This window comes from Stegodyphus dumicola, chromosome 3, assembly GCF_044657685.1.
Source record: "Stegodyphus dumicola isolate Sdum_Otavi_A_Nest chromosome 3, ASM4465768v1".
Taxonomy (NCBI): Eukaryota; Metazoa; Arthropoda; class Arachnida; order Araneae; family Eresidae; genus Stegodyphus; species Stegodyphus dumicola.
In genome coordinates, this window is record NC_140770.1 from 110,160,014 (window position 1) to 110,185,164 (window position 25,151).

The 25,151-nt window shown below is 31.3% G+C and overlaps 1 protein-coding gene across 9 annotated transcripts in view; it reads left to right on the forward strand.

Moving 5' to 3' along the window:
- Window positions 1-25,151, forward strand: part of LOC118194668 (FERM, ARHGEF and pleckstrin domain-containing protein 1-like) — a 172,533-nt gene that overhangs the window by 70,839 nt on the left and 76,543 nt on the right. For all 9 annotated transcript variants that reach the window (XR_015040244.1, XM_085813171.1, XM_085813172.1 and 6 more), the window contains 3 exons: window positions 14,698-15,155; window positions 21,277-21,366; window positions 24,870-25,003. Coding sequence is in view for 8 of the 9 variants with exons in the window: in XM_085813171.1 (XP_085669297.1) it covers window positions 14,698-15,155; window positions 21,277-21,366; window positions 24,870-25,003 (682 nt within the window). In the remaining variant the exon portion in view is untranslated. The remainder of the gene's footprint in view (window positions 1-14,697; window positions 15,156-21,276; window positions 21,367-24,869; window positions 25,004-25,151) is intronic.

Sequence of the window (25,151 nt, forward strand, 5' to 3'; positions counted from 1 at the left end):
AATTGCTTTGATCCTCCTCTCCCTAAGAACTTAAATGTAGATTCTGAGAAATTGTATATGAAAATTGCAGCCTGCAATCTTTACTGTTTTATGTATACATATTTAAAGGTATGAAGTTTGATTGATTTTCGTAGAATAGTATACTGACCTTCTTGACAGTTATGCTCATAGTGGAAATTATAGGGTCCACAAGGATATGTTTTTCTGTAAGATGTCATGATTTGTCACCAGGTCTGTCTAAAAAAAGTACAGAATTTATGTAATAATGCTTACAAAAAGCAGAATAAATCTGCCTAGAGAAAGTGTATTATTCTAAGAAGGCTTTACCTTCTCTTGACAACAACATAAGAGTCTGAAGATAATAATACAGCTTTTCCCACTTTTTTGCCATTTTTACCACTATATTTAATTTATATGATATAACAAATCTTATTTTGACTTCTTTTTTAGTTTTAATTTTTTTTTAATTTAAATTTGCAATACCATTAATATGCCCAATTTATGATATATTATTTTCTCATTTGTTTTTCTTTTGCCTGTTTAGTTTTGATTTTAATTTAATATTTATGTAAGATATATATATATATTGATGTGTTTTTAATCAGAAAATTTTTCTTCAATATTTGTACATAATTTCCAGTAGTTTTTATTCATAAAATGTATTTTACAACTCTAAAATGCCTCTCAATATCAATTTTCTGTCTTTTTTATTCAAAATTCACACATTTCATTGTGTTTCATTCATACAAATTTTGTTATAGCTTTAGTAAGAGTGAAATTTGGTTAAAAGGATAGCTTTAACCGAATTTGATTAAAAGCCATCTCTCAATTTGTTAAAAATTGTGAATAATACAGAAATTAATAAACTATCCATGATATATTTCTGCATCATTAAGGCAGTTTCTTTGAACTGCTTTGTGCACATATTTCATATTGTCCAATGTTGGTTAGCCATCTGGTCTATGTTCATGATGAATTATACGAGGGTTGGAACTTTAATAGCGGCAACTATTTATTTACAAGGAAAACAAAAGTGATTCATGTCACCATGTTTTACAGTCCTTCAATATAGTCGCCAGCATTGTGTACAACCCGTTTCCAACGATGTGGAAGTCGCAGAATACCTGTAGCCGCGCCTGTTTTGTTGATAGTTTGAATGGACCGGTCTACTGCCGCAAGAATCTCAGGAACAGTTTGGAAGTGCGTGCCATGAAGTGGTTCCTTCATCTTAGGAATTAAGTCATAATCACAAGGGCTTAGATCTGGGGAGTATGGTGGATGGTATAGCACTTCCCAGCCCCATCGCTTGAACAAATCAGTCACAGCTTGCGCTGCATGCGGCCGAGCATTGTCATGCAAAATGAGAAGAGCGTTCTGCAGAAAGTGTCGCTTTTTTTTTTCTCAGAGCTAGTCGGAGATTGTGCTCCAAAAATAAGCAGTAATACTGCGCAGTGACGGTCTGCTGTGGGGGAACAGTACGCGTTAGGACACCATCAGTCGTACACGAGAATCACCATAACTTTCACATTGCTGGGGTTTTGACGAAATTTCGAACGTCGTGGTGGCCCGTGATGACGCCATTCGTTTGATTGGTGTTTCAGTTCTGGCTAGTACGATCGGGCCCAAGTCTCATCCAGCGTAATGATACGGCGTAAAAAAGAATCTCCTTCACGCTCATAGCGCTCCAGGTGGGTTCGGGTATCATAGCCATTTCTGCATGTCCGTCAATTGATGTGGAACCCATCGTGAAGCAATTTTTCGCATGGATAGGCGTTCCTTCAGAATGTGCAGCACAGTCGTATGCACTAATCCTGTTTGTCCAGCCAGCTGACGAATCGTTTGGTGGCGATCACTGTCCATTAGTGCGGCAACAGCTTGCACGTCTGCATCGCTGACACTTAGACGACCTAGCCGCAACATGTCTGCCACGTTTTGGCGTCCTTCGTTGAATGCTTTCACCCATCTTGCTACGGTTCTTTAAGGCAATGCAGATTCCTCGCAAGCCTCTTGAAGCCCTTGATGACACTGTTGTGCTGTACGACCTCTGGCACATTCAATTTTTATCCAACATCGTAGTTCTTCTTTTGAAAACATCCTGACAACACTTATTTTAGACCGCGAGCTAATACAAGGATCCGTTCATCGCGTCACTCCGCATGCACGTGACCTAGGCAGGATGAGTCTTTTTGCTGAGAGGCAAGGTAGGTATGTAGTTTACGTGTGGTATACACGATATTCTTTGGTTTTGTTGCGTAGCATTTTTTCAGCTGTGTTGCCACTATTAAAGTTCCAATTCTTGTATTTTTCCAGGTTTAAAAGATACTGTCTTCATATCTGATTGATTCTAGCTTTTCCTCTTCTGTTTTTTCCTGTTGGAGGAGCATCATGGATATTTTTTTTTCACTCAATCTTATGATTATACCTGTGTTTTATCAAAATTTCATTAATATATCAGTTGTCAACAAACAATTTTCATATGATTGATTTGGAATATTGTTAAATATTGGGTTTGTCTTTAATGAGCATTCTGCATGATCTGAAGCACAGATATCATTTAGGCTCATTAGGCACAAATAGGCTCATTAATTAGTATGGTGATTTGAAGCATATGGAGGTGTAAACTCAAAGTCATTGTTATGCACTAGAAGCACAATAAATGTCATTGATTGCTATTTAATTCAAATATATATTAGGTTTAATTTCTTTTTGAGCAAGCTCATTTCAGATAGTATGCAATTATACGTTTTTATAGTATTTCTATTTCTTTTGCAAATATATCTATTTATTTGTGATTTGAACATTGTGTTTTATTTAAAGAATTTAATGACTGTTTATGACACTTATCATATTTAAATTGAGTATTCATGGGAGTTTTCATCATCATTAAAAAGAACTGTTTGCTGCAAAGATACTCCTCCTCTTTTTTTTTTTCTTGCTATTTTATTTTAAATGTTTTGTTGTCAGCATATTCTAATTTAAAATGCTTCATGACAAGTTTTTTATTAATCTTCTTGACTCTCAAAATTTCAGTATCACTTGTCCTTAATATTTTTATGAAAATTTAATTTTTAATAAAAATAAATTAATATTTAATTTATTTTTATTAAAAATTTTATGAAAATTTCATATATATATATATGAAAATGGGGAAATTTGATTTCTTTAAACATTTACATGCGAGTTTGATATTTAACTTTTTTCTGCCTGAAATATAAGTAGACAGAAACCTTTTTGGAAGAGACGTGTGAAATACATACATTCATTGTTTTTATAAAAAGGGTGGAGGGATAGGATACCAAGCGATGTGTAAAATTTATTCCATATCAGATTGTGAAATTGAGCCGTTAATTAGAAAAAGAAATTAGAATTTATCCTTTTTAATTTTAAATCTTTTTATAATTCAGTCAAAATTTTATAATCTCTGCTTTTGATTAAATCCAAACTATAAATATCTGTGATGGATGTGCAGTTAAACAGAAATAAAGTTTTAAAGGAATTTTCTGTGTTATTTCATCAAGTATGTTAAACTTGGTGAAAGATGACTTTGTCTTTCATTATTGGAAATGTGAACATATTTATATTTGCACATAGAAAAATTGTCTTGTATATGTGATAATTTCTTTTGCTGCTGTTGGTAATTCTTTCATTCAATGTAAAAAATCGTTTGACATTGAAAATGCACTACCGTGTTTTATTGAATGTATAAAAACAAAACACAGTGGAATCAGGATTGTCCTTTAGTCTTCTGATTATCATCATGACTGGCAGATAATAGAAACTCCTGCCACATTTAGATACAGACAGTTTATAATGCAGATCAATTTTTAGCATAGTATCCTTTATAGTACAGAAAAGAATCAAAATTTAAAATTGAAACTTCATGAAAGCTCTTGAGCATGTTTTTACTGTTACGTACAGTATGTACACTAAATATAATATTAGAAATAAATTCCTAACAGCTGCTTACCATATGATAACTATTAAATATCTTATTTTCTTTGATTGCTTCAGTTTTCAGTGAGTTTAAAATAAAATATAGTACTACTATTTATTTTACCTGTTGCTGTATTTAAAAGCTATATATAAAAAAATCAGTCTGCAGTCTTGTGTAATAAGATAATTCTTTGTTATTTCAGGTACCATTTAATAATAATAAAGATAAGAAATTAAAAATAGGAAACAAACAACAGAAAAAAAAAAAAAAAAACACGGAGGGAACTGATACATGAAGTGTACTGATACATGAAGTTACATAAAGAAACTGATATCTGCTGATTAGTGAAGAATCACAATTAAATTTTAATGAAAAGCTTTTTCTGTACACTTTTGACAGCATAATAGTTAATTTTTCAAACTAGCACTTCAGCTTTTTATTTTAAATATGCTGCTAAAGCAGTCTGGTTTTATCATACAGTATGACTTATTTTAATTAATGATTTTTTTATACTTAATTTTATTCTTTGTTTTATTGTTGGTTCATTCTGTCCATCAGGTTTTTCTCAGTGACTGATGGATAATCAAGTTTCCACTGAGGTTGATTTATGGGTTTTTAATTTTTTTATGAACTGCTAGTATAAACACTAAGATTAAATTAATATTTATTGATTTATTTTCTTGCAAGTATTATTTACACTGTGTATTTAATAGTTGCCAATGCAAGATTATTTTTCTGTAATTACAAAGTTTTATTAAATATGGCAACCCTTTAGGTTTAAAATATTTTAAATAAGAATTTAAGATATTATATTCTTTCTATTTTTCTGAGGGGGCAAGACAATTTATAATGTTCGATGAATTTTTTTATGTTTTTTTGCTTGCAAAATTCATATAATTTGAGAATTAGCAATTTGGAAACATGTACAGTTCAACAATAATTATAAAATTTGTTTCTTTTAGAAATCTAATTCCCTCCTCCTACATATTTGGGTAGTTGAATTGATAGGAATATTACAAGTTTAGTTTAAAAAGGTTTATGGAATTTTTGTTTAATCTGTGAACTTTATCTGAACTGAAAGTTATCCTGAATAGTTCATTTCAGTTATTTATAATATAACTCCTATCTAAAGGGGACCTTTTTTCAATAGAATAAAATTTTGAAGACTTTTTTTTTTTTTTAATTCTCTTGTTATCATAGCTATTTCAAAGTAATCCATTGAGAAAACGCAGTAACATATTATACATATTTCATAATGACCTGCAGATATAAAAAACATGAAAACTTTTGGTATTAATACTATGCAGTAATATTTTATAATTCTGAAAAATTGTGTTTATATTGAAATGCCAAGTAATGGTTACAGCTATCTAATTATAATAAGCTGATCGCTGGGTGATTGAACTGATGGAGCAAAGTGAGCATGGATCTAATCAGCTATATGAGGTACCCTATAGAATACGAGTACTTTGCCATCTGAAGGAAACAGTTCTGTAATACTCTTGCTTTGAATAGAACTTTAATAGCATTTCAGCTGTGTTTGAATATTTTGAGATTTGGGAAATAAAATATCCATCTCATGAGCCCAAACTTAGTGCTCTTGAAACCACATTCTTGCATTTGTAGACGTGTGTTGATGTGTTGTCTCACTAGAAAAGGCTAGGTCCATCAGAATGAGAAAGCATGATATGAATGGATGTAACACATGTGAAAGGATATTCACAGAACAGAGAAATTTTGAGATACATTAAAGGTCCAATTTTGATGAATTAAACATATTGTGTGCTACTATTGAGCCACCACCAGACTGTACACTCCCTTGTTAACATGTGCATCTATTGTTTTATTTATTTATTTATTTTTTAATCCATGAACTCTCCTACCTGTCCAGATTACTAAGAAGTGTGAGTATTTAGATAACACTTCTCTCTCTCTCTTTTTTTTTTTTTTTTTTTTTTTTTGTCTTGCCAATGGTGGTGTTTTCAAGTCAGAGGAGAGCAGTGCTGTGGGTTATGGGATAAGCAATGGCTTCAGAAGGGTCATTTGCAATTAAAGTCATGCAGGGAATATTTTACTGTCATCTTGGTGATGGTAGTTGAGATTCACTAATTGCCAATGCAAGATTAATTTTCCGTAATTACAAGTTTTTATTAATTTTTGTATCAAGATATTCACATAGCGCAGATACATAAAGGTCCCAATTTTGGGGAATTGAGCATACTGAATGCCATTATTGACCTACCACCAGGCTGTATACCCCCTTGTTAATATGTGAATCCATTGGTTTATGGAGTTTTTCTGTTCATGAACTCTTCTACCTGCCCACATCACTAGGAACTGTGAATATTTGATAAGCCAGCTACTCTTTTTCCATCTTCTATAGTGTAATGGTGATGTTCTCAAATTGGGAAGAGCGGAGTTCTAGATCATGTGATAAGGAATGGCATTAAAAAATTGTATTTAAAGTTGAAATTATGTAGGGACTGTTTTTTTTAAGCTTGTTGCTTAAACTGTTTCTTGACTCGTATCATTAAATAAAATTCTGTTTAAAAGGATGCAAATTGCAGTTACATATCATCTTTACTACACAGTGAGTTCTTTAAATTTTCACCGGCATCTGTCTCTCCATATTAGTTGCTTTCAGGTGAAACTATTTACAAGAACTCCACATTCTGAGTGGGGTTATTCACCCTCCCAATTTCAGCAAATTTGGTGTAAAATTTGATAGAAATTTTTATATACCAAACTCCTTCTCCCTATGTATTGGGTATATTTTTCTTTCAGACTGTGTATCAAATTAATTTGGTGTTGTGTTTAATCAGAAAAGATTAAGATATCTGGTGTATTAAAGTAGCTTCCAGAAGTTAAGCATATAATGCAAATTAGCAGTTTTTGAAAGCATAGTTGAATTTGAGTGCTTGAAAAATAATGCAATATGCAGATATTGTATGTTACAGCCAGTCATGACTGACTTACAAATTTATGCTAATTATGCAATTGTTGAATATGGCAGCATTCTGAAGGGTCTGAGGAGGTTCATTTAAATACTGATACAAAATGTTTATAATTTTTATAAAATAATTGTTTATGATATTTTTGTCTCTGTGGTTGAAAGAAGATGAATGACAGATAGTGAGTACTGCTCTACTGTTGGGCACATTGAAGCAGACAGTCAGTCAAAGATATTGGACTTTTCTTTGGCATTCATCCTCAGTATTTTATAGGATGTGAAAGCAGTTCGAAACAGATCAAAAAGTTGTTCGGAGACCTGTGTCCTGTCGATTAAGAGTTGCACCCCTTCTGAAGATCGTTGTTTTGTTGTAGTAGTCAAACGAAGTTAACAAACAATCTCTACAACTGTTATATCCATGCTTGCAGTATCACTTGGTAAGAAAATATGCTAGTATTATGTGCTGAAGACTTCAAGTGAAAGGACTGTGTGCCTGAATACTAAGTGACCTGTTCCACAAGTACCACATCCTGTTCATGGGCAAGTTCATATTTGTCTTGATATTAGATGATAAGTGTGTAAAAGTCTGGAGACGTGGTACATGGCATTAGGTCCATAGCATCATCAAACATTATGCATTCAGAGGTGGAAACATTATGGTGTTGGCTGGAATTTCAGTCAGTTGTGGCAATCAGCTTCACATCTTTAAAACTGATTCTGTGATGGCTGCACAGTAATCAAAACGAAGTTCTAAATCCCATTGTGAGACTTAATGCTGCAGCAGTTGGTCTAGATTTCCTCTTCAGGGCTGATTATGCCTATCGAGCCAGGATTGTTAAGAAGTAACTGGAGACTGAGAGCATTTCTTGTATAGAGTGGCTGCCATATTCTCCACCTAAATCCCATTGAAAATCTTTAGGATGCTCTTGGCATGCTGTCTCTGCATGTTTACCTCCTTCAACCAGTCTCAGACATTTGAAAACTGCCCTAATAGAGAAATTTCAGTTTTAGCATCTGCAATGATTGATCACTTCGTTGAAGGTATGGGGAATCACTATAAAGTTTGTATGAAGGTGATGACATACCTTATTAATGTATGTTTTGTTTGTTTTTAGCTTTAAAAATCATTTTGTTAATGACCCAAGTATGATATCCTCATATAATTTATGGAAATTAAATACTGTTTTCACCTTCATATATAATGCATGTTTTCTTCTATGCATAAACATGTTTGCCCTTCAAGTTTGGTATTAATCAAAGATTTGCACATGCTGAACCTTTGGAAGTCAGTACAGTGTTTTCCATCAAATCTCTCTCTCTCTCTTTTTTTTTTTTTTTTTTTTTTTTTTTTTTGTTTGGAATTAAACTAGTCTTCCTGAATTTTTTTGTGTATTTTTCTGTATGAAACGTTAATAACAAGTGATTTTCAAAGAAGTTTTTAAAGATTCTACTCAATGATATATTTGTGTTAGTGGACACATAAAATCTTTAGTCTAAAAAGTTTCTTTAGATTGTTGGTTGGGAAAGTGGCCATTGAAACCATTACATAGCATCCTAGGAGATATTTTTTTTATCAAAATTATGGTTGTTTTCTGTAGCTGCAGTCATTAGATTGTCTTATTCTGTAGTTCTGTGGTATGCTTTACCATAGTAATATAATCCATACTTTTATTTTACAATTGAATACTTTTATTCTGAACTAAGTTTGCCTATTCATGGATTTCTTTTCCAATACTTATGATACTGTAAAAGTATATGATTTTTTAACCCAATTTTTTTTTAATCATATGATAAAGCAGGTAGAATTGAATCCTCTTCTTCTCTCTTAATACTTTCTTTCATTAGCTTAACTTTCAATGCTATTTTTCTTTTGTTTTAATAAATGCCATCTATGTATTAAGAAATATTTCTGCAAATTGGTATTTAAAGTAATTTTATAAGATAGACAGCAGTTGAATCATAAAAAGCATCTGACACAATAAGAAAATATCTATCTATCTCTCTCTATATATATGTAAGAGATCATATGTATATAATATGTATGTGTATGTGTTTATGTATATATCAAAAATATATAAAGAAATAATATCAAAATAATGAAATAGTATTAATGCTTTAACTGTGGATCAATTGGAAATTAAATGTATATTATAAATGCCTGAGCTATACTGAAAGAGTTATTGTGTATAGAATATTTTGTATGCTGTATAGATTCATGACTTACATAAGCCTTACAAGACATTTGCTGTGTTATTTCGTTGCTAGTTAATCTTAAGATTATTAAGTAGTGAAATGCCTCAGATTTATGTTTTTTGTGTTTTTCGGTTTTAATCTCTGTGAATATTTGTGTGTATATTGATATATATATAAGGTGGTGCATGAAAATCCAGTCTGTCTGCTTACTGCAGGCAGACAATATTCTACAAGTTATTGTGATTCTTTGTTGAAAAGAATTTATATCGCTGAATTTTTTCTCTCTGCTTTTGTACTGACATGGGACTGGCGACAGAAATTGCAACAACGAAGCAAACAAGACGAGATAGCATTAGTCTGTACATGCACGCAGGCTGTTTTTTCTTGTACCTCCCGGTACATATATTCATACATTGGTATCCAAAATTATATTTACATGCATGAAAATAATGATATTTCTAATTTATTATTTCAATAGAAACAACAAAAAGCAAATCTAATTATTATTAAATCTGTTCCAAAAATGCAGATAATTGCATGCACATCCAGATGTAGGGCAAGGACTTTGCAGAAATTGCATTGCCTGTGAATTTCTCCATTTCAGTATTTTTAAATAATCAAAACAGTTTTTGATTCATTGAAATCTTGTTTAAAAGGTTCCTTGAAATGGAGAGCTATTTGGCCAGGCTAAAAGTGACAAACTGGGCCCTCCGGAATGAAATTCTTACCAGGGGAAAGGAAAAGTACTAAAAGAAAAGCAAATGCTTCTCATCAGTGGAGTAGTATGATCATCTGCAGTCTGTTTGTGACTACTTATTACAACAAAAACTTTTCTCCTTGACAACAGTTAATAACTTGCAACCCTTGATGGAGCTTTGTATCATAACAAACTATAATCACTATTTGCATCAAGGCTTAATGTGAAAAGCTTTTGTGCTAGGAAGCAAATGGTTGCTGTTCCACTAATTTCACAACTATAGAAGACCTGCCTAAATCACCACAAAGAGTATCAGGAGTGAAATTTATGATAATACACCTGTGTTCTTTTAAGTAATAAGGTGTGATTCAGTTTAACATCTGTAGTATCAGGAGCAGTAATAGGAAATATGTCCATTTACATTAAGGAGTGTGATTATTATAGTAATGCAGATATAATAATAGGGAGAATAATGCTGATCAATGTATGTACTGCCATGCACCTATTCAGCAGATGATTTATGTTTAACCAATGGTGTGGAGATGAAGATTTCCAATTCTGCATAAGGCTTTTTAAATGTACATATGGATCTTTTTTTCTGGCTAATGCACTTTCACACCTAGCAAGCCTGGTTAATGATTTTTTTGGAACTGAAGGCACTAAATAAAGGAACTTGCCAGCCAAATCTAGAGTAAGGCCAATAAAAGAGCTATTGCATGGTGAAATTCTCCCCCCCCCAATTATTTCAATGCTTTGAAAACCATGCTAGGTTTTGGAAATCAACCTTCCAAAATTCTGATTAACCAGCTTAATGAAAAAGGTCATATTTTTGTTTATGGAAATCATTGTCCCTCTTAATATGAGAAGTCTATATTTGTTACTGAGATATTCTTTCTTTCTTTTTCTTTTTTAAATATTGTCTATAATATTTCAATTTTGTTTTATTATGTATTTTTGTGTCATGTGCATTCCTCCTCAGTTTTTCATTATTTATTTATGCAATATAATGTTAGGTATCACCTGAAATAAATTCTCTTGATTTTATTCAGCAGTTTTTGAGAAATCAGTATTCTGTGCATGTAAAGATGATTTTGGACATCATTGAACAATTTTGGATATTCCTAATGAGTTAATTTTTATATCCTTTATTTAACCCTCTGAGCGGCACAGGTTTTTGGACCTGTCATGAAGCCCTGCATTTATGCAGAATTTATTAGCTAAATTTGTATAATTACTTATTTTAGCCTCTATTTTCATAAATTTATATTTATTAAGATTACATTTACATTATTAAAGAAAGTAAGAAAGCAAAATATCTTAAGTTATAAGCTAATATGTGTCAAGTGACAAAAAATCTCATGACCGGATAAAGCCAGTCATGCCACTCAGAGGGTTAATTTTGATTCCATCGTCTACTGTATTTATGAAGAAAGCTAGTAATAATTTGTTATACTGGTAACAGTAATTAATTTTATTAAAACAATCAGAAATTTTTCCATGCAATTCTCCTTTGACCAACTTTATTGCAGTATGTTATGAAATTTCATTTTATTTTAGTTTATGATAGCTACTTTTTTACAAAGAAAAGACTGCTGTTAAATTTGTTACAAAGTATTTCTATGCTTCTGCTATATTTTATGCCCATACTTAATTAATAATACTGTAATTGGGAATATCAGTTGCATGAAAAAAAGCTTGTTCATTCATTTCTCTACTATTGCAAACCATTGTAATGCACTAAAAATTAGGAATCATACTAATAATCCAGAGAAGCTTTGATTATATTTTAAGAAGCTAAGTGACTTTAAGTAGTCATTGTTTTGCAGTATTTCGCATGTGTTTGAAAATTTTAGAATTATAAATTATGTTGCTACTTGAAGCAAATATATAAATCCATTTCAATACTCAAGTTAAATATTTTTTTTTCCAAAAGCTTTTTAAAAACTTCATTGAATAGAGTTTTTTTATTATCTGTCAATCATGAAATGAAATGCCTTATGTGATGTGACTGAAAGATTGAAAATTTCAGTTATGAAATTTAAAAAACTTGCTAATCTTGAATGAACTATCTAATGATTACTCTATACTGCCATTGGAAAACTTGTTTGTTTAGATCTAGTAGTTTGTTACATAATAGACTTTATGTATTGTTGATAGTTAGAAGTTTATAATCTATTAATGCAACTGTATATAAAGTTATACATTTGAAATATACTACTATTAAACTCATAATCTGACTGATTTTCTTTTCTCTTTCGCTTTTGTCTTTTTCTTCTATCTGTGAAAGCATTTCTTCTGAATATTTATTTTTAATACATGTTACCAAAAAAAGAAAAATGATAAACCCAGCTGCTTAGATAGATATTTGACCAAATACTCAAATTTCATAAATTGAATTTTGCATAAAAACTGGCTGAAAGAATATTTTTCTTTTTAATAATTATGCTTGTGAATTTTAGAGTTTGAATAAGAGGTTTGGAGTTTTTTAAATATTCATTGTCTGAATTATTTATGAAAGCATATTTCACTATTAAAGTGTTTATATATTTGTAAGCAGTTTCTCAAATACCAGTTTGCTCAACCTCAAAGTTATTTGATTCCTTATTTTCCCTTCCTCCTGTTCCTTATGCAGCTTAGTATTTTAGATGCTGCAGAATGTCACTGAAGAATATTTAAATGAAATTTCTCGTGAATCCTTGAAAGGTGTTTGGAATTTTTTACCCCATGCTTTTTGAAAAAGGAGATGAAACCAGTGCCATAAACTAATTAAATCATTTGTACAATAAAAAAAATAAAAAATAAAAAAAAAAAAGTTGTCAACAGTACCAGAAAATTAGATTTGGAAATTGAGAGTCTATATAAATCATCAGTGAGTCATTGAACTCATATTGCAAAATGCTTATAGAGATGCAAAAGAAAACTGTTACTGAAGGAGCTGACACCCAAGATTTAGCCCCCTAAAAAAATTACATTACACAAAAAAATTACAAATGCAACATTACGATCCCAGTTTATGCACTTCTCATCAGTCCTACCTGTCATGTAATTCCAGGGTATTACTGTATGTATGCTTTTGCACATATTAGCAAACTATAAATCAATACTGAATTAACTTTTCTTCCTGTCTGCTTTGTTGTACAGACAAGTGAGGCAATTTGTTACCTTCTCTGAAACAGTTTTCTGTTTTGCCTATTAAAAAATTTGTTATGAAGCTTAGAAATCATTCACCTTTAAATGCTTCTTATCTTAAATACTCAAATTAAAACAAATTTATTGTTTTTTTTTTTTTTTTTTTTTTTTTTTTTTTTCCTAATTAAATCTTTGGCAGTTAGGAGAAGTTGAATATTTAAAAATAAATTATTTTATCTCCGTTATTCATTATTATTTAGCTGAAATTCGTTTAAGTTTCTTTTTTACAAATGTGTAGTGTAAAATTTTAAGCTTTTTTGTTGAAATGATTATAACAGTGTATTTCAGTAAAGGTTTTAGTTATGACTTTAAATATGTACAGAAAATTTGGTTTTAGTTAATTATAGTAAATAAGGAAACACTGGTTCTGAATAAGCTACATGAAGTGTTCTTTCAATTGTCTTGATTTGTATCTTATTTATTACTTCTTCTGGAAGCTTAAATGCATGAAAAAGGAAATTTGAGACATTTTAATAGGAAAGGATCACGTGACAGGGAATATTACCAATTTACTTAAATCCTATACGTCTCAAGATATTCAGGATGAAGCTTAAACTAGCCCTTGTATGCTATCCCTAAATGAAATAATAAAATCTAACATTATATGCCGCCGAGATGGTACTGTGGTTAGGCTAATGACTGCGATACCAAAGGGTCCGAGTTCGAATCTCGGAGAAGGCATGGATGTAAAAATTGTCTGTCCCATCATAGAAGGTAATGGTGACCGTCTGTTAGGTGCCTCCACAAAAAATGACCACTACTTCTGGCCTTAGAACTGGCCAATGCCATTATAGGCAAGTGCCCTCTATTGAGGCTGGAAAATCTTAACATTTTATCCAAATAAATTTATGTTTAATAACTGTCAAAATTCAACTTCCAGCATTATTTCCAAGAGAAGGTTGCATTCCATTTGAGAGTGAAACAGCTTGTCTGCTTTATTCAAGAACAAATTATTCTACTTTAGAATTATATGGCACTTTATTACATTTTTACCCATATTCATACAGAGTTTCCCATGAATCCAGTCTTGCCATTTTTTATTTTCCATATTATCTATTTATAAACTAGATCTTTATCTTATTAGAAAATTTTAAAATGATTTCAAATTGTGCAAATCCTACTATTTTATCTTGTCTAAACTAATACAATAAGAACGTTTTTCCAGAGTGTTGTAATGAAAGAATAATGAGTTATCATTTATGAGGAAATTTGTAATTATAAAAAAATGACATTTTCTAGAATAATAATTTGAAATGTATTGTTTCTGCATAAATATGGTGTACATCAGATTTCTTACTGCCTAGAGAGAAATTTTATGTAATAACTAACATTCCTACTCTCCATAACTGCATTATCAACCTTAATTTCTGTTTACTTGATATGATTTGACATTAACGTTGTAGCTCGTATTAAAAGTTTCTCTGGGTTTAATCAAATAGTATGATTAAATTTGCTCTTTCTTTTTATGCAACTTTTACGGAATTTTGGTGAGTTTTTAGCTATTGAAGTAATAATATTTAATTGCATGGAGTATATTGTGCATGAAAATTAATAAAATTAACTTTTTTATTTGAATGCTTATTATTTATAAATTGTATATAAAAGCCTAATTAGTATACTACTAGAATTGTCTTAAGAATAGTGACATTTTTTTATTCTTTACTTTGTATATCTGTATGTATGTCATTTCAATATGTTACTCATAGCATATAATCCTCTTCTTTTTGTATGTAGAAAGCTCTGAGAAAGGAGTATATTCAGACAACTGTGAGGCTATATCATTTTTGGAAAATAACAATAATAATTTAGAAAATTCATTCATTAATAACTTTCAAAACAACCTACAAAACAAGGAACATGTTACCAAACTAACAGATTACAAGTTTTCTTCAGAAAATAGGCAATGTTTGGAGGAAAATCATGTACTGAATGGCACGCAGTTTTCAACATCTGTTAAAGTGCAAGCATTTACAGAACAAAGTCCTGATAGAAATCGACAGAATTCTGATGTCTTTAAGAGTATCTTGGAAGATAGTCAGGAAATAACAGAACAGAATTCAGCAGCAAATGAACAACATTCTGAACGAAATTCATTTGGAGAAAACTGCAGTTTGCAAAATGAATCGCCACAGACATTTGGGTCTTCAACATTCTATGTTAGTAGTCCTTTCGGTGTCAGGTTGGGTAGTAAAGTAAGTTTGTTATAATATGTTTATTGAGATATTTATTCTTTAAATAATGTAACACATATTACATTAATTAGATGTAATAAAAGAAAATACAGTACAGTGTATTCTCAATTATGTGGACTAATGCTGAGGAAGCAGGTCATGGATAATCTAAACTATCATTGTACGTTCATATTGCTTGTATTTATTTCTTAAAAATATCAGTAATCGTATTTTGTGTTTGATGAAGTTTAAATATTTGTTGAATTTCATTCTGTGTTTTATGAAGAACTATTTTATCATTGTATTTGATTCCTTTTTGTTGGCGAACTCCAATAGAATTTTGACCTAAGTCATTGCTGTCTTTGGACTATTGTAATTGTCGGTATCTTCTTCACTCGTATTTTCAGTATCACTCTATGCCTCTTCTGTTCTTGTGGTATTTAAAACATTGCTCAAGTAGTGTAAGCCTGGGTCGATCAACATTTTCAGTCAATATTTCATGATCAACATTTTTGAAGAATTTTACATGTTCAGATTTTTAGCATACAACTTCAGTTATTGCCTTCTTCACAGTTAGATAAATCTCCAATTTGTGTATTAGGAAAAATCTCCTATTTCTATATTGTATATTTCTTTCTCCATGATTGAACCAGTATTGTTTATTTTACTTTCAACCCAGCTTTTGGTACTTTGTATATGAAACAAAAACAAAAAGCAAAAACAACAAAACAAACAAAAAGTCCCAGTGATCAAACAAAACAATACCTTCAATTATATGCATGTAGAATAAATTGTGCAAGATAATCATTGATATTAAACCTAAAGAATGACTGAGTGATTTTTAGAACATATAATCCACACCCAGATAATTGAAAGTACACTATATTTCAAATAGTATTATTAAATTGCTTTAAATTTTTGGAATATATACTTCTACTGTGTATTTTATGTTTTCACTCTGTATATTCACAACAATGTGAATATTATCAAAACTGTTATCTAATCGATATGTTTAGGATATACTGATAATCTTGGTTTATACCAGAAGGCAAAAATTCTATAAGTTTCATGCATTAAGTGTTACTCATGATATATGAATAATATAATAATAATAAATACATAATGAATAATAATATTCCCCCCTCTAAAAAAAGAACTGTTATAAAAATTTGTGTATGTCATAAAACTGCAAAATTTTAATCACTTAAATTTCCATAAAAGAATTTAACCCTTAAATGTCACTGCCTTTTAATTGCTTTTTTTAAGTGTTTATTTAATTTTGATTTGCCATAGATCTCTATGTGGAACATTCCATATGTATATTTTCATTCAGTGGGTTTATTTCATAAAATTGTCTAAGTATCTAATTGCTTCTTTAGCTTGATCATAATTTATGAGTGGATTTTTGGATAAGTTGATTATTTCTGATATAGTTCAACTTTTGCTATCATCTTCACTAGAATATCTTGGATTTGTTTCTTGAATATTTCTTGGATATCATATAAAATATACTTGTCTGTTAGTAAACCTGCTATTTTTCTTCATTATCTATGGTAATAAGGTCATCTGAGAAAAAAGTACTGTTAAAAAAAAGGGGGGGAGGTGCTCTTATTTATTTTTTGCGGCTATTTTGATAATGATAGATTGTCGTAGCTATGGTTAGAAATGGCATTTTAATTAAAAGAAGTAGAACTTTTAATATTGCATTCTTAAAAATTAATATGAATACAGTCAAAAGTCGTTAATTCGGGCACGCATAATCCGGACCTCAAAGCTACAAACTTTCTGCGTATGCGTCGCGTTTACGCACGTGCGTAAGACCTTTACCGCTGCGAATTTGCGTGTGTGCGTGCACAAAATACGTTTACGAATGTGCGTTTAATGTATAACGGACGGGATAAGCTAAGCTAAAATTATCTAATTATCTATTTCAGTTAATGTTGCAGATTGCGTTGTTCCTTAATCTTCGAATTGGATCCGGATTACTATTTTTTGCAGATTGTTAGAGCAATTTTATAAAAGTAAGCTTGAACTTTCGATTATGTCAAATAGAATTTCCGATATATATTTACTAATATGTAAAGGATATACAAAGCGAAAGTATCTTTGAGTCCATTAAACAAAAAGTGGAATTGCTGCAAAAAATGGATAAAGGCATATCCTTTGGTTATCTAAACTTTAACGTTTGTTTATCTAAACTTTGTTTGTCTTTAACGCCGCGGCGGCGTGCAATGAAATGGAAGTTGATCTGTCAGCACTATCCTTATCTTAAGGGCAGATGTTTTTATTTTATTTAGCTTATAATTCCTTACTCAATGTAGTATTTCATCTCGATGTACTCTGTCTTTGATATGATTTAAATCAAATGCCTCGTCATTATAATTCGCTTCCGATAGCGAAGAAAGTGACAGAGGTTATTGAAAACGAAAAAATTTCGATTGACAAATTAGTCGGTATTCTCGACACAGCAATTATAGGACTTGAACAGCGGAACTTTGTAACTGAACAAAAAATTATGTCTGTTTATAGAATTAAAGAGAATGTATTATCACATAAAAAAACGAAGCAACTTAAACAACTTACATTGAAAGAAATGTTTAATAAAGTAAACAAATAAATATTAAGCTTTTTTTTTTTGTAAATTTTGATACCCTTTAGATCATAATTGTTCTTTATTTCGTAAATTACGGTTTCATATTTTTAATTTTATAATTTCTGCATGCCATTTTACTAGATTTAAACTGATGATCTATAATCCGGAATCGCCGAAGTCCCGACGAGTCCGGATTAATGACTTTTGATTGTAGTAACATATTTGTTACATGTTTCCATGTATCATATAAGAGATAAATTGCCTCTAAAAGGGCTTTAATTTTTTCTCCTTTTCAATCAAATGCAAAGTTAAAAATCATATGAAAACATTAAACTTTTGACGATACCCTGATCAAGTGACTGTAAAAGTGCAGATGCATTTGAGGGAGAAAGGGAAGCTTAATGTGTTGCAGATTTTTCACAGAAAATTTATCTGGTTAGTTGTCTACTAACAAATGAACCTTCCTGTTATTTTTGCACAATTATATGTCCCATTTTATTAGTTCAATAGAAAATATTTTGGGTGTCATCCAAGCTTTTCAATTCATTGTATAAATGACCCAAAGACTTTTTGCAATTTTGAAGCATCATGGTTTAATGATTTTCGTATAATATTATTTTCAGCTTTCCACTTTCTGTCATATAGCATGCACTGAAATACTAATATTTTTTTTTTTTTTTTTTTTTTTTTTGTCCCTTGTCATGTCTCTGTCATTCTAAACCAGCATGCATTTAACTTAATGTAGAATTTTTATCAATATTACTCCTGAGTTTCAGATCAAATTTATGCACTTTTTTTGTTTGAATATGCAAATTGTGCTTGTAATCTACTTTTTATATTTTTATTTTATTATTTATCTAACCATTAAAATTGCAACACTAGGAAGGAATGATCTGATGAATGTAAAAATCAGTCGAAAGGAAGAAGAGGTTGGGATATGCAAATGATTAGTATTCCCATGCATTTTGACAACACAGGAGAAAGGAACTACATTTGAAGCACTACATAAAAGAAAAGCTGTGTAGTGGATTTCTTATTCGGAAAGTGCTTTGTAAGGTTGGAGTTTGTTCAGAATATTGGGCTATGCCTCGAATAATAGGAAGAAATGCTTACCAGCAAGTATATTCAATAAAGGCAAGATCGTTGCCTATTGAGAATGTGAATTATTGTTCCGTGATATCACCCATCTCACTGGTCAGCATCCAACCACTGTCATGTGAATATGGAATCAATGGGTTCCTGAGGGTCATACTGAACCGCATGCAGGATCTCAATGCCCTCCATGACTAGTGCCCGAGAGGACAGACATTTTGGGAAGATTAGCCCCTTAAAAACATACAACCCCATCACAAACCATTAGTCAGGAAATGGGCATGTTTGCAGCATGCCTAGTATCCACTCGTATGCATCGATGTTTGCAGTAGCATGGATTATCAGCACGGCGACCATTGCTTCTGCTTCCCCTGACAATGCAGGATAGAGAGAGGTGGCGACTCTGCTGTGCCAAATGACAAAGCTGGATACAGGAGTGGCACAATGTCGTCTTTTCAGACAATTGCTGGTTCTACATGCAATATTCTGATGGCCGTGTACAGGTCTGGTTGCTCTGAGGAGACTGCATGTTACCTGCTTGAATTCGATATTGGCATAAGGGCTATGCACCTGGTGTGATGGTTCGGGTAGCTATTAGGTACACGATACACACATCTCTAGTTTGGATCAACAGTAATTTGAACACAATCGATACATTTCTGACATCTTAAGCACAGTGGTTGTGCCCTTTCTTTGAGGCCTGCCAAATGCCATTTTCCAACAACATAATGCAAGAACCACATGTTGCACGTCTTGTTCTGACCTTCTTCGAAACACAGTATTCGATTGCCGCCCTGGCCTGCAAGGCCTCCAGATCTGTTACCCATTGGAAAATCTGGATATGGGTTGCTAAGAAACTGGTCCGCCATCCCTCCCCAGCTAAAACAGTTGATGAAGTGTGGCATAGACTTGAAGCAGCATGGATTGAATTGCCCATTCTGTCATCCAAGCCCAGTTCGACTCCGTGCTTGACCGGATAAGGGCCATTTTAACTGCCAGGGGTGACAGCTGTTTCTACTAATTTCGCACCCCTGTAAATCCCCAGCCTGCTTACAAATTTAATCGTTTTGTCTTCATGCCATACTATTTGCGCACAATAAAAATCTTTTTTTATATATATTTGGTTTCTTTCATGGATTATATGTGTTTATATATAAAAATGTATTAGGTCATCCAAAAAGTTATGTGGTTTTTCAAATTGAAGCTTGTTTTCTTCTAATTATTTTGTTACTGCTGATAAGGAGTGACCCTCATTAAGGTAGATGTTTAAATATAATCTTTTCTGCCCATGTTTCATAATTCTAGTGTGTGTTGTGACACTTCTAAGAATGGAGAGCTCAAAAGGTAATTTTGGTCATGTTATGCTCTTTTATTTTAAAAAATAAAAAAATGCTAGTCAGTCTGCACATAAAATTTGTGCTTTGTATAAACAAAGTACTATTTCTGATGACATAGTTTGCAGGTGGTTTGAGAAGTAGGAAAATTTCAACTTTAATTCAACAAAGATTGTGCTCACACTGGACAACCATCATTCATAAACAGGGACCTATTAAAAGAAACTGTCACTGAAAATATATGTTGTGTACAATTCAGAACTGTCAAATAGTCTAAATATTACAAAAAAAAATAAAGTACATAACCATTTGAAGAAGGTGTGTAAACTGCTACAAATGTATGGATACCCTATTCTTTAAAGACGCTTGCTTAAGTTTTGACATATTTAAATATACTTGCTTAAGTTCTTTCTAAGTAAATATTTAAATATGCCTGCTTATGTTTTGGCATATGATTCTATGCAGAAAAGAAGCTCCTGTTTTGAAAGTGCTGTTTACTAGATATTAGTAGTGGACACTATACAATAATATTACAAGAAAAAGACATATAGTTAGCCAAAAGAGGCCTCCTTTGCTAACATTGAGAGTGGATCTACATTTAAAAAAAGTAATAATTTGTGTATGATGGAACTATGAAGTAATTCTACGTTATAAATTATTGCATAGAATTGGACAATAAATTCAGAAAATGTTAGTCAATTTTAAAAGAAAAAAAATCAAAGCAAAGCATCCAGAACTGACCCATTGTTTAGTCCCTCCAGCATGGCAATGCTTAGCCCAACATTTCTATGAATATCAGATAAAGATTTCTTCTATATGGCTGAGATATTTTGTATCACCCTCCATACTCACCAGACCTTGCCCCTTTTGATTTTTCTCATTGCAGGTAACCTCAGAATTCTCTGAACAGTCTTGGGTTCATTTCTTTGAAGAATATCAAACAGCACCTCAATAACTTCTTTACAAACAAACATAATGATGTTTTTGAAAACGGAATTTGATTCAATGAATTTTCTTATGTTATTATACTGCTTCATTTGTATTTATTATCAAAAAATGACAGAACTTTCTAGATGACCCAATATATATATTTGTATTATATTTTGTTACTTTATTTTTACAGAAAATCCCAAGTGATAAAATATATTGTTTAGCTAAGGAATTACTGATGACTGAGCGTACATATAGAAAAGATCTTGAAATAGTAAATGTTGTAAGTATAAATTGTGTATATTTTAAATTAAATATTTTGCATCAAAGATCAGTACTTATGGCAGCTAATTATTATTTCCTTTAAATTTATTTATTCTGAGCAATAATGAGTCATAGGCTTTTTAATAGAAATATATATATATATAATATTTGTGCATTTATTTCTTTTAAAAGTTAAAAAAATAAGATTTCAGTTATTGATTTCTGCAGTTAAATTTAAAGATCTTTTACATTTTGCAAGTATTTTGAACATGATAATTCAAAAAAGGTAATAGAGCCTTATGGTCTAGTCCAGTGGTGCCCAACCTTGTGCTCGCCGATCGTTTTGTATCGCCAGCCCGATTAGGTACAGTAGAATTCCAGAAATCCGCAAAGCTTCGGACCAGAGGTTGTGCGGATTTCAAGACAGAAAAGATAAATCATAATATTCAGACTAAAAGTGCAAAATAAATAAGGTGTATTAGATACATTTAATTAAATTATTATATGCGTTATTGCAATAACTTATTATATCTATTAAATTATTATTAGATATATAAATTGATTATATTATTCATTGTATTATATATACACACAACATCGAAGTTTGCTGATTTCGTGTCATGCAGAGATTTCCGGTTTCGGATTCCGGTGTTAGAACCACTGTTGCTGTAAAATTTCAACAGCTTTCCTTTATTTTTCTGTATATCATACAGAATCGTATCGCGATTCCATACGATTCTGCTATAAAATGCACCTGTCTCCATCTTTTGCAGAATTTGCATTTTTGAATTACCGTCAATGCAACGAACGTGTTTACGTTTTTCAACATTGCAAGCAGTAAAATCATGAGTGCGTTTCTTATCTGTCATTGCATTAAAAACGGCTGAAATTTAAAATATTCTTAATTGATCCACAAAATATCTGGATAACGAAAAAGGCAGCACTAAATAATCTCGTGAAATAACAAAGATAAAAAAATACAACAACATGAATAGTTAACTTGAAAGAAGAGTTGAGTGAATTGTGTTCTCTCTTACCTCGATGCAGATTAGTGGGGGAAAAAACTTTTATCATGATGTCAATAATTTGGTATTTTGGTTATGACTTATTATTATTCGATAATTATGACGTCATTATCCGGTAAGTATTTTTTCTTTGATATTTCGTGCTTCCTGTTGCGGTTTCCGGAACCTATAAACTGAATGTTTATATTTCGAGAAGCAACGCAGATTTCAGGGGTTGGCGGATTTCAGGTCAGCGAATTTTTGGTATTTGACTGTACTACGAACAAAAAATATTTTTAAAATAACCATTCATTTATATTTCTTAGTTGTTAAAATATGGTAAGCATTTATAGTCATAAGAGATATCTTGCAAGACGTTATAAAATAATTTATAAAATAATTTATTGCTGACTAATGAAGTTGATAGCGAACATGGAATCTTATTGCTCCATTCTGATGTTTAGATGGCTCAGCAGGTTAAAAGTACTTCAAAGGTTTGTCGAATTTCTTTTGCCAATAAAGTGGTTTTTGGAATCCCGAAATGAATGTAATAAAGAATTGGATGATAATAATTGGTTATCCGATCTGTATTTTCTCATAGATATAACAGCTAAACTGAACAAAGATCTCCAGGGAAAAGAGAAAAAAAAAAAAAAAAAAAAACTTTTTCAATTGACTGGGACTGTAACTGCTTTTCAGACAAAGTTAAATTTGTGGATAAATCAGATGAAAAAAAAAAGATTTCACCCATTTTTCAGAATTTATCAAGCCATATTAATAACCACAAGGCAATTGAAACATAGAAATACTCGGAAAACCTAAATGCACTGAAAAATAATTTTGAACTCCGCTTCTCTGATTTCCATAAAGTTCAACCAATATTATTATTAATCTCAAACCCACTTGCCAAAATTAATATTTCAGATGTATCACATAAGACTGGAAATATGTTTAACAAAAATGTTGGTGTTTCTGAAATGTGCTCGCTATATGCCAATATGTGCTCACGAGAGACCAAAGGTTGGGCACCACTGGTCTAGTCTAATAAGAGAGGAAAATATCAAGTATTTATGTTTATAGTATCATACATACATATATGCAATACTCTATTGATCCTAACTACTTTAAATGTTAATCTCTGGATCCATGAAAACAGTCAAGCAACTTTTCACTCCTTTTAGTAATTCCAGTGCTGAAGAAGGTTCATAATGAATTTTTTTATTAGTTTGTCAGCTATCAGTTACACACCCTGTGTAATAAACAGTCTCTGCAGTTTGCAGATGTAAACAAAGTAAAATTATTAAATTTACAAGGTAAAATGTGCTTACGAGCTTTGGCTTCTATCCTCTAACTCACACAAGTAGTTACAGCTAGCAAAAATTACAGCTGATTCATGATTCAGAGATTGGATGGTATAGTAGCAAAATAGTCAGGTTGAGTTCAGGAACACTGTCTTAAATTAGCTATCCCCCCTCCCCTGCAATGAAAGCTAATAAAAGTAGAAGTAAAAGTAAAGGCAAAATAATAAGAAATTATTAATAAGCAAAATACCCTGCAGTACAGTTAAAAAATTAACAGGAAATGTTTGCAGGCCAGTTCTGTTCTCTTTTGGTGTCTGCATTGAATAGCCATCATGTTTTTAATATCATATTTAAGAGAAAAAATTGCTTAAACTCTGTGTGTATTCTGACTCGTACTTTGTTGTTCCAAATAATGTCACTGCAAACATTTCTTCTATAGAGAGCATGCTTTTATATTAGAGCATGCTTTATTTTTATGCTATAAACTTTTACTTTAAAGTAGAAACTTAAGGTTATTTTCCACACTTGACTCATAACCATGTACCACTTTGGCTCATAACCATGGATTAAGTGATTGATTGCTTGAATACTGCAAAGCCTTGAAGGCTGTCAGAAAAGGGATACTTTCATGGAGGTCTTTATGAAAGAAACTCACTTGCATTCACATTACACATGGAGAAAACCACAAACACCAAGTATACAGCTAGCCTATTCTTCTGAAAAATGAACACAAACCAGACTGAATTACCAATATGCGGCATTTTTAACCACTCAGCCATTGGTGGGGCTTCTTTCCCTGGGAACAAAGCTGCAGGAAAAATTACCTTATTTTTATCAGTTTGGATAACATCATGCTTTTTGTCATCTAGTGAAATTAGGATCAAGATCTCAACGTATATTTGTATTAAATGGGAAAGAATGCTACATAATGTAAAATTCAACAATTGAGCTGTTATAGATAAGCAAATATATTGTTTCCAACATAAAAGATGAGGTATCTGTGTTCCATTTTCCCTTTTACTGTATTTTTAGCACTTATCATGTTGCATTTAGAGTACTTTTAGATATTCATTTATTATCCTGTATGTATACTGTATTACAATTTTATGGTAATTTTATATTGCATAGCACTGGATATTTTAAAATAGGTTATTTGATGTAAAAGTTTTGAGTTTTGAAAGAAAATCACTTTTATAATTAATATTTGTATTTTGAAGGTATTTCGAGAAGAATTTTCCAAGCAAATGAAAACGTCATGTGCTGCAATAGAACAAATGCTTTCAATCATTGACCCTCTGTATGAAATTCATTGCGAACTTTTAAGAGATCTCGAACAGAGAATGGCATTTTGGTTCGCTTATTTTTACTTAATTTTGATTTTTTATTTTACTGTAAATTTTATTTTGTTGTTTTTCACATTTTATACTAAATAGATCACTAACAAATTATTTTGCAAATGAGCAATTTTTTTAAAACCAATTGTTAGTAAATATTGTAGA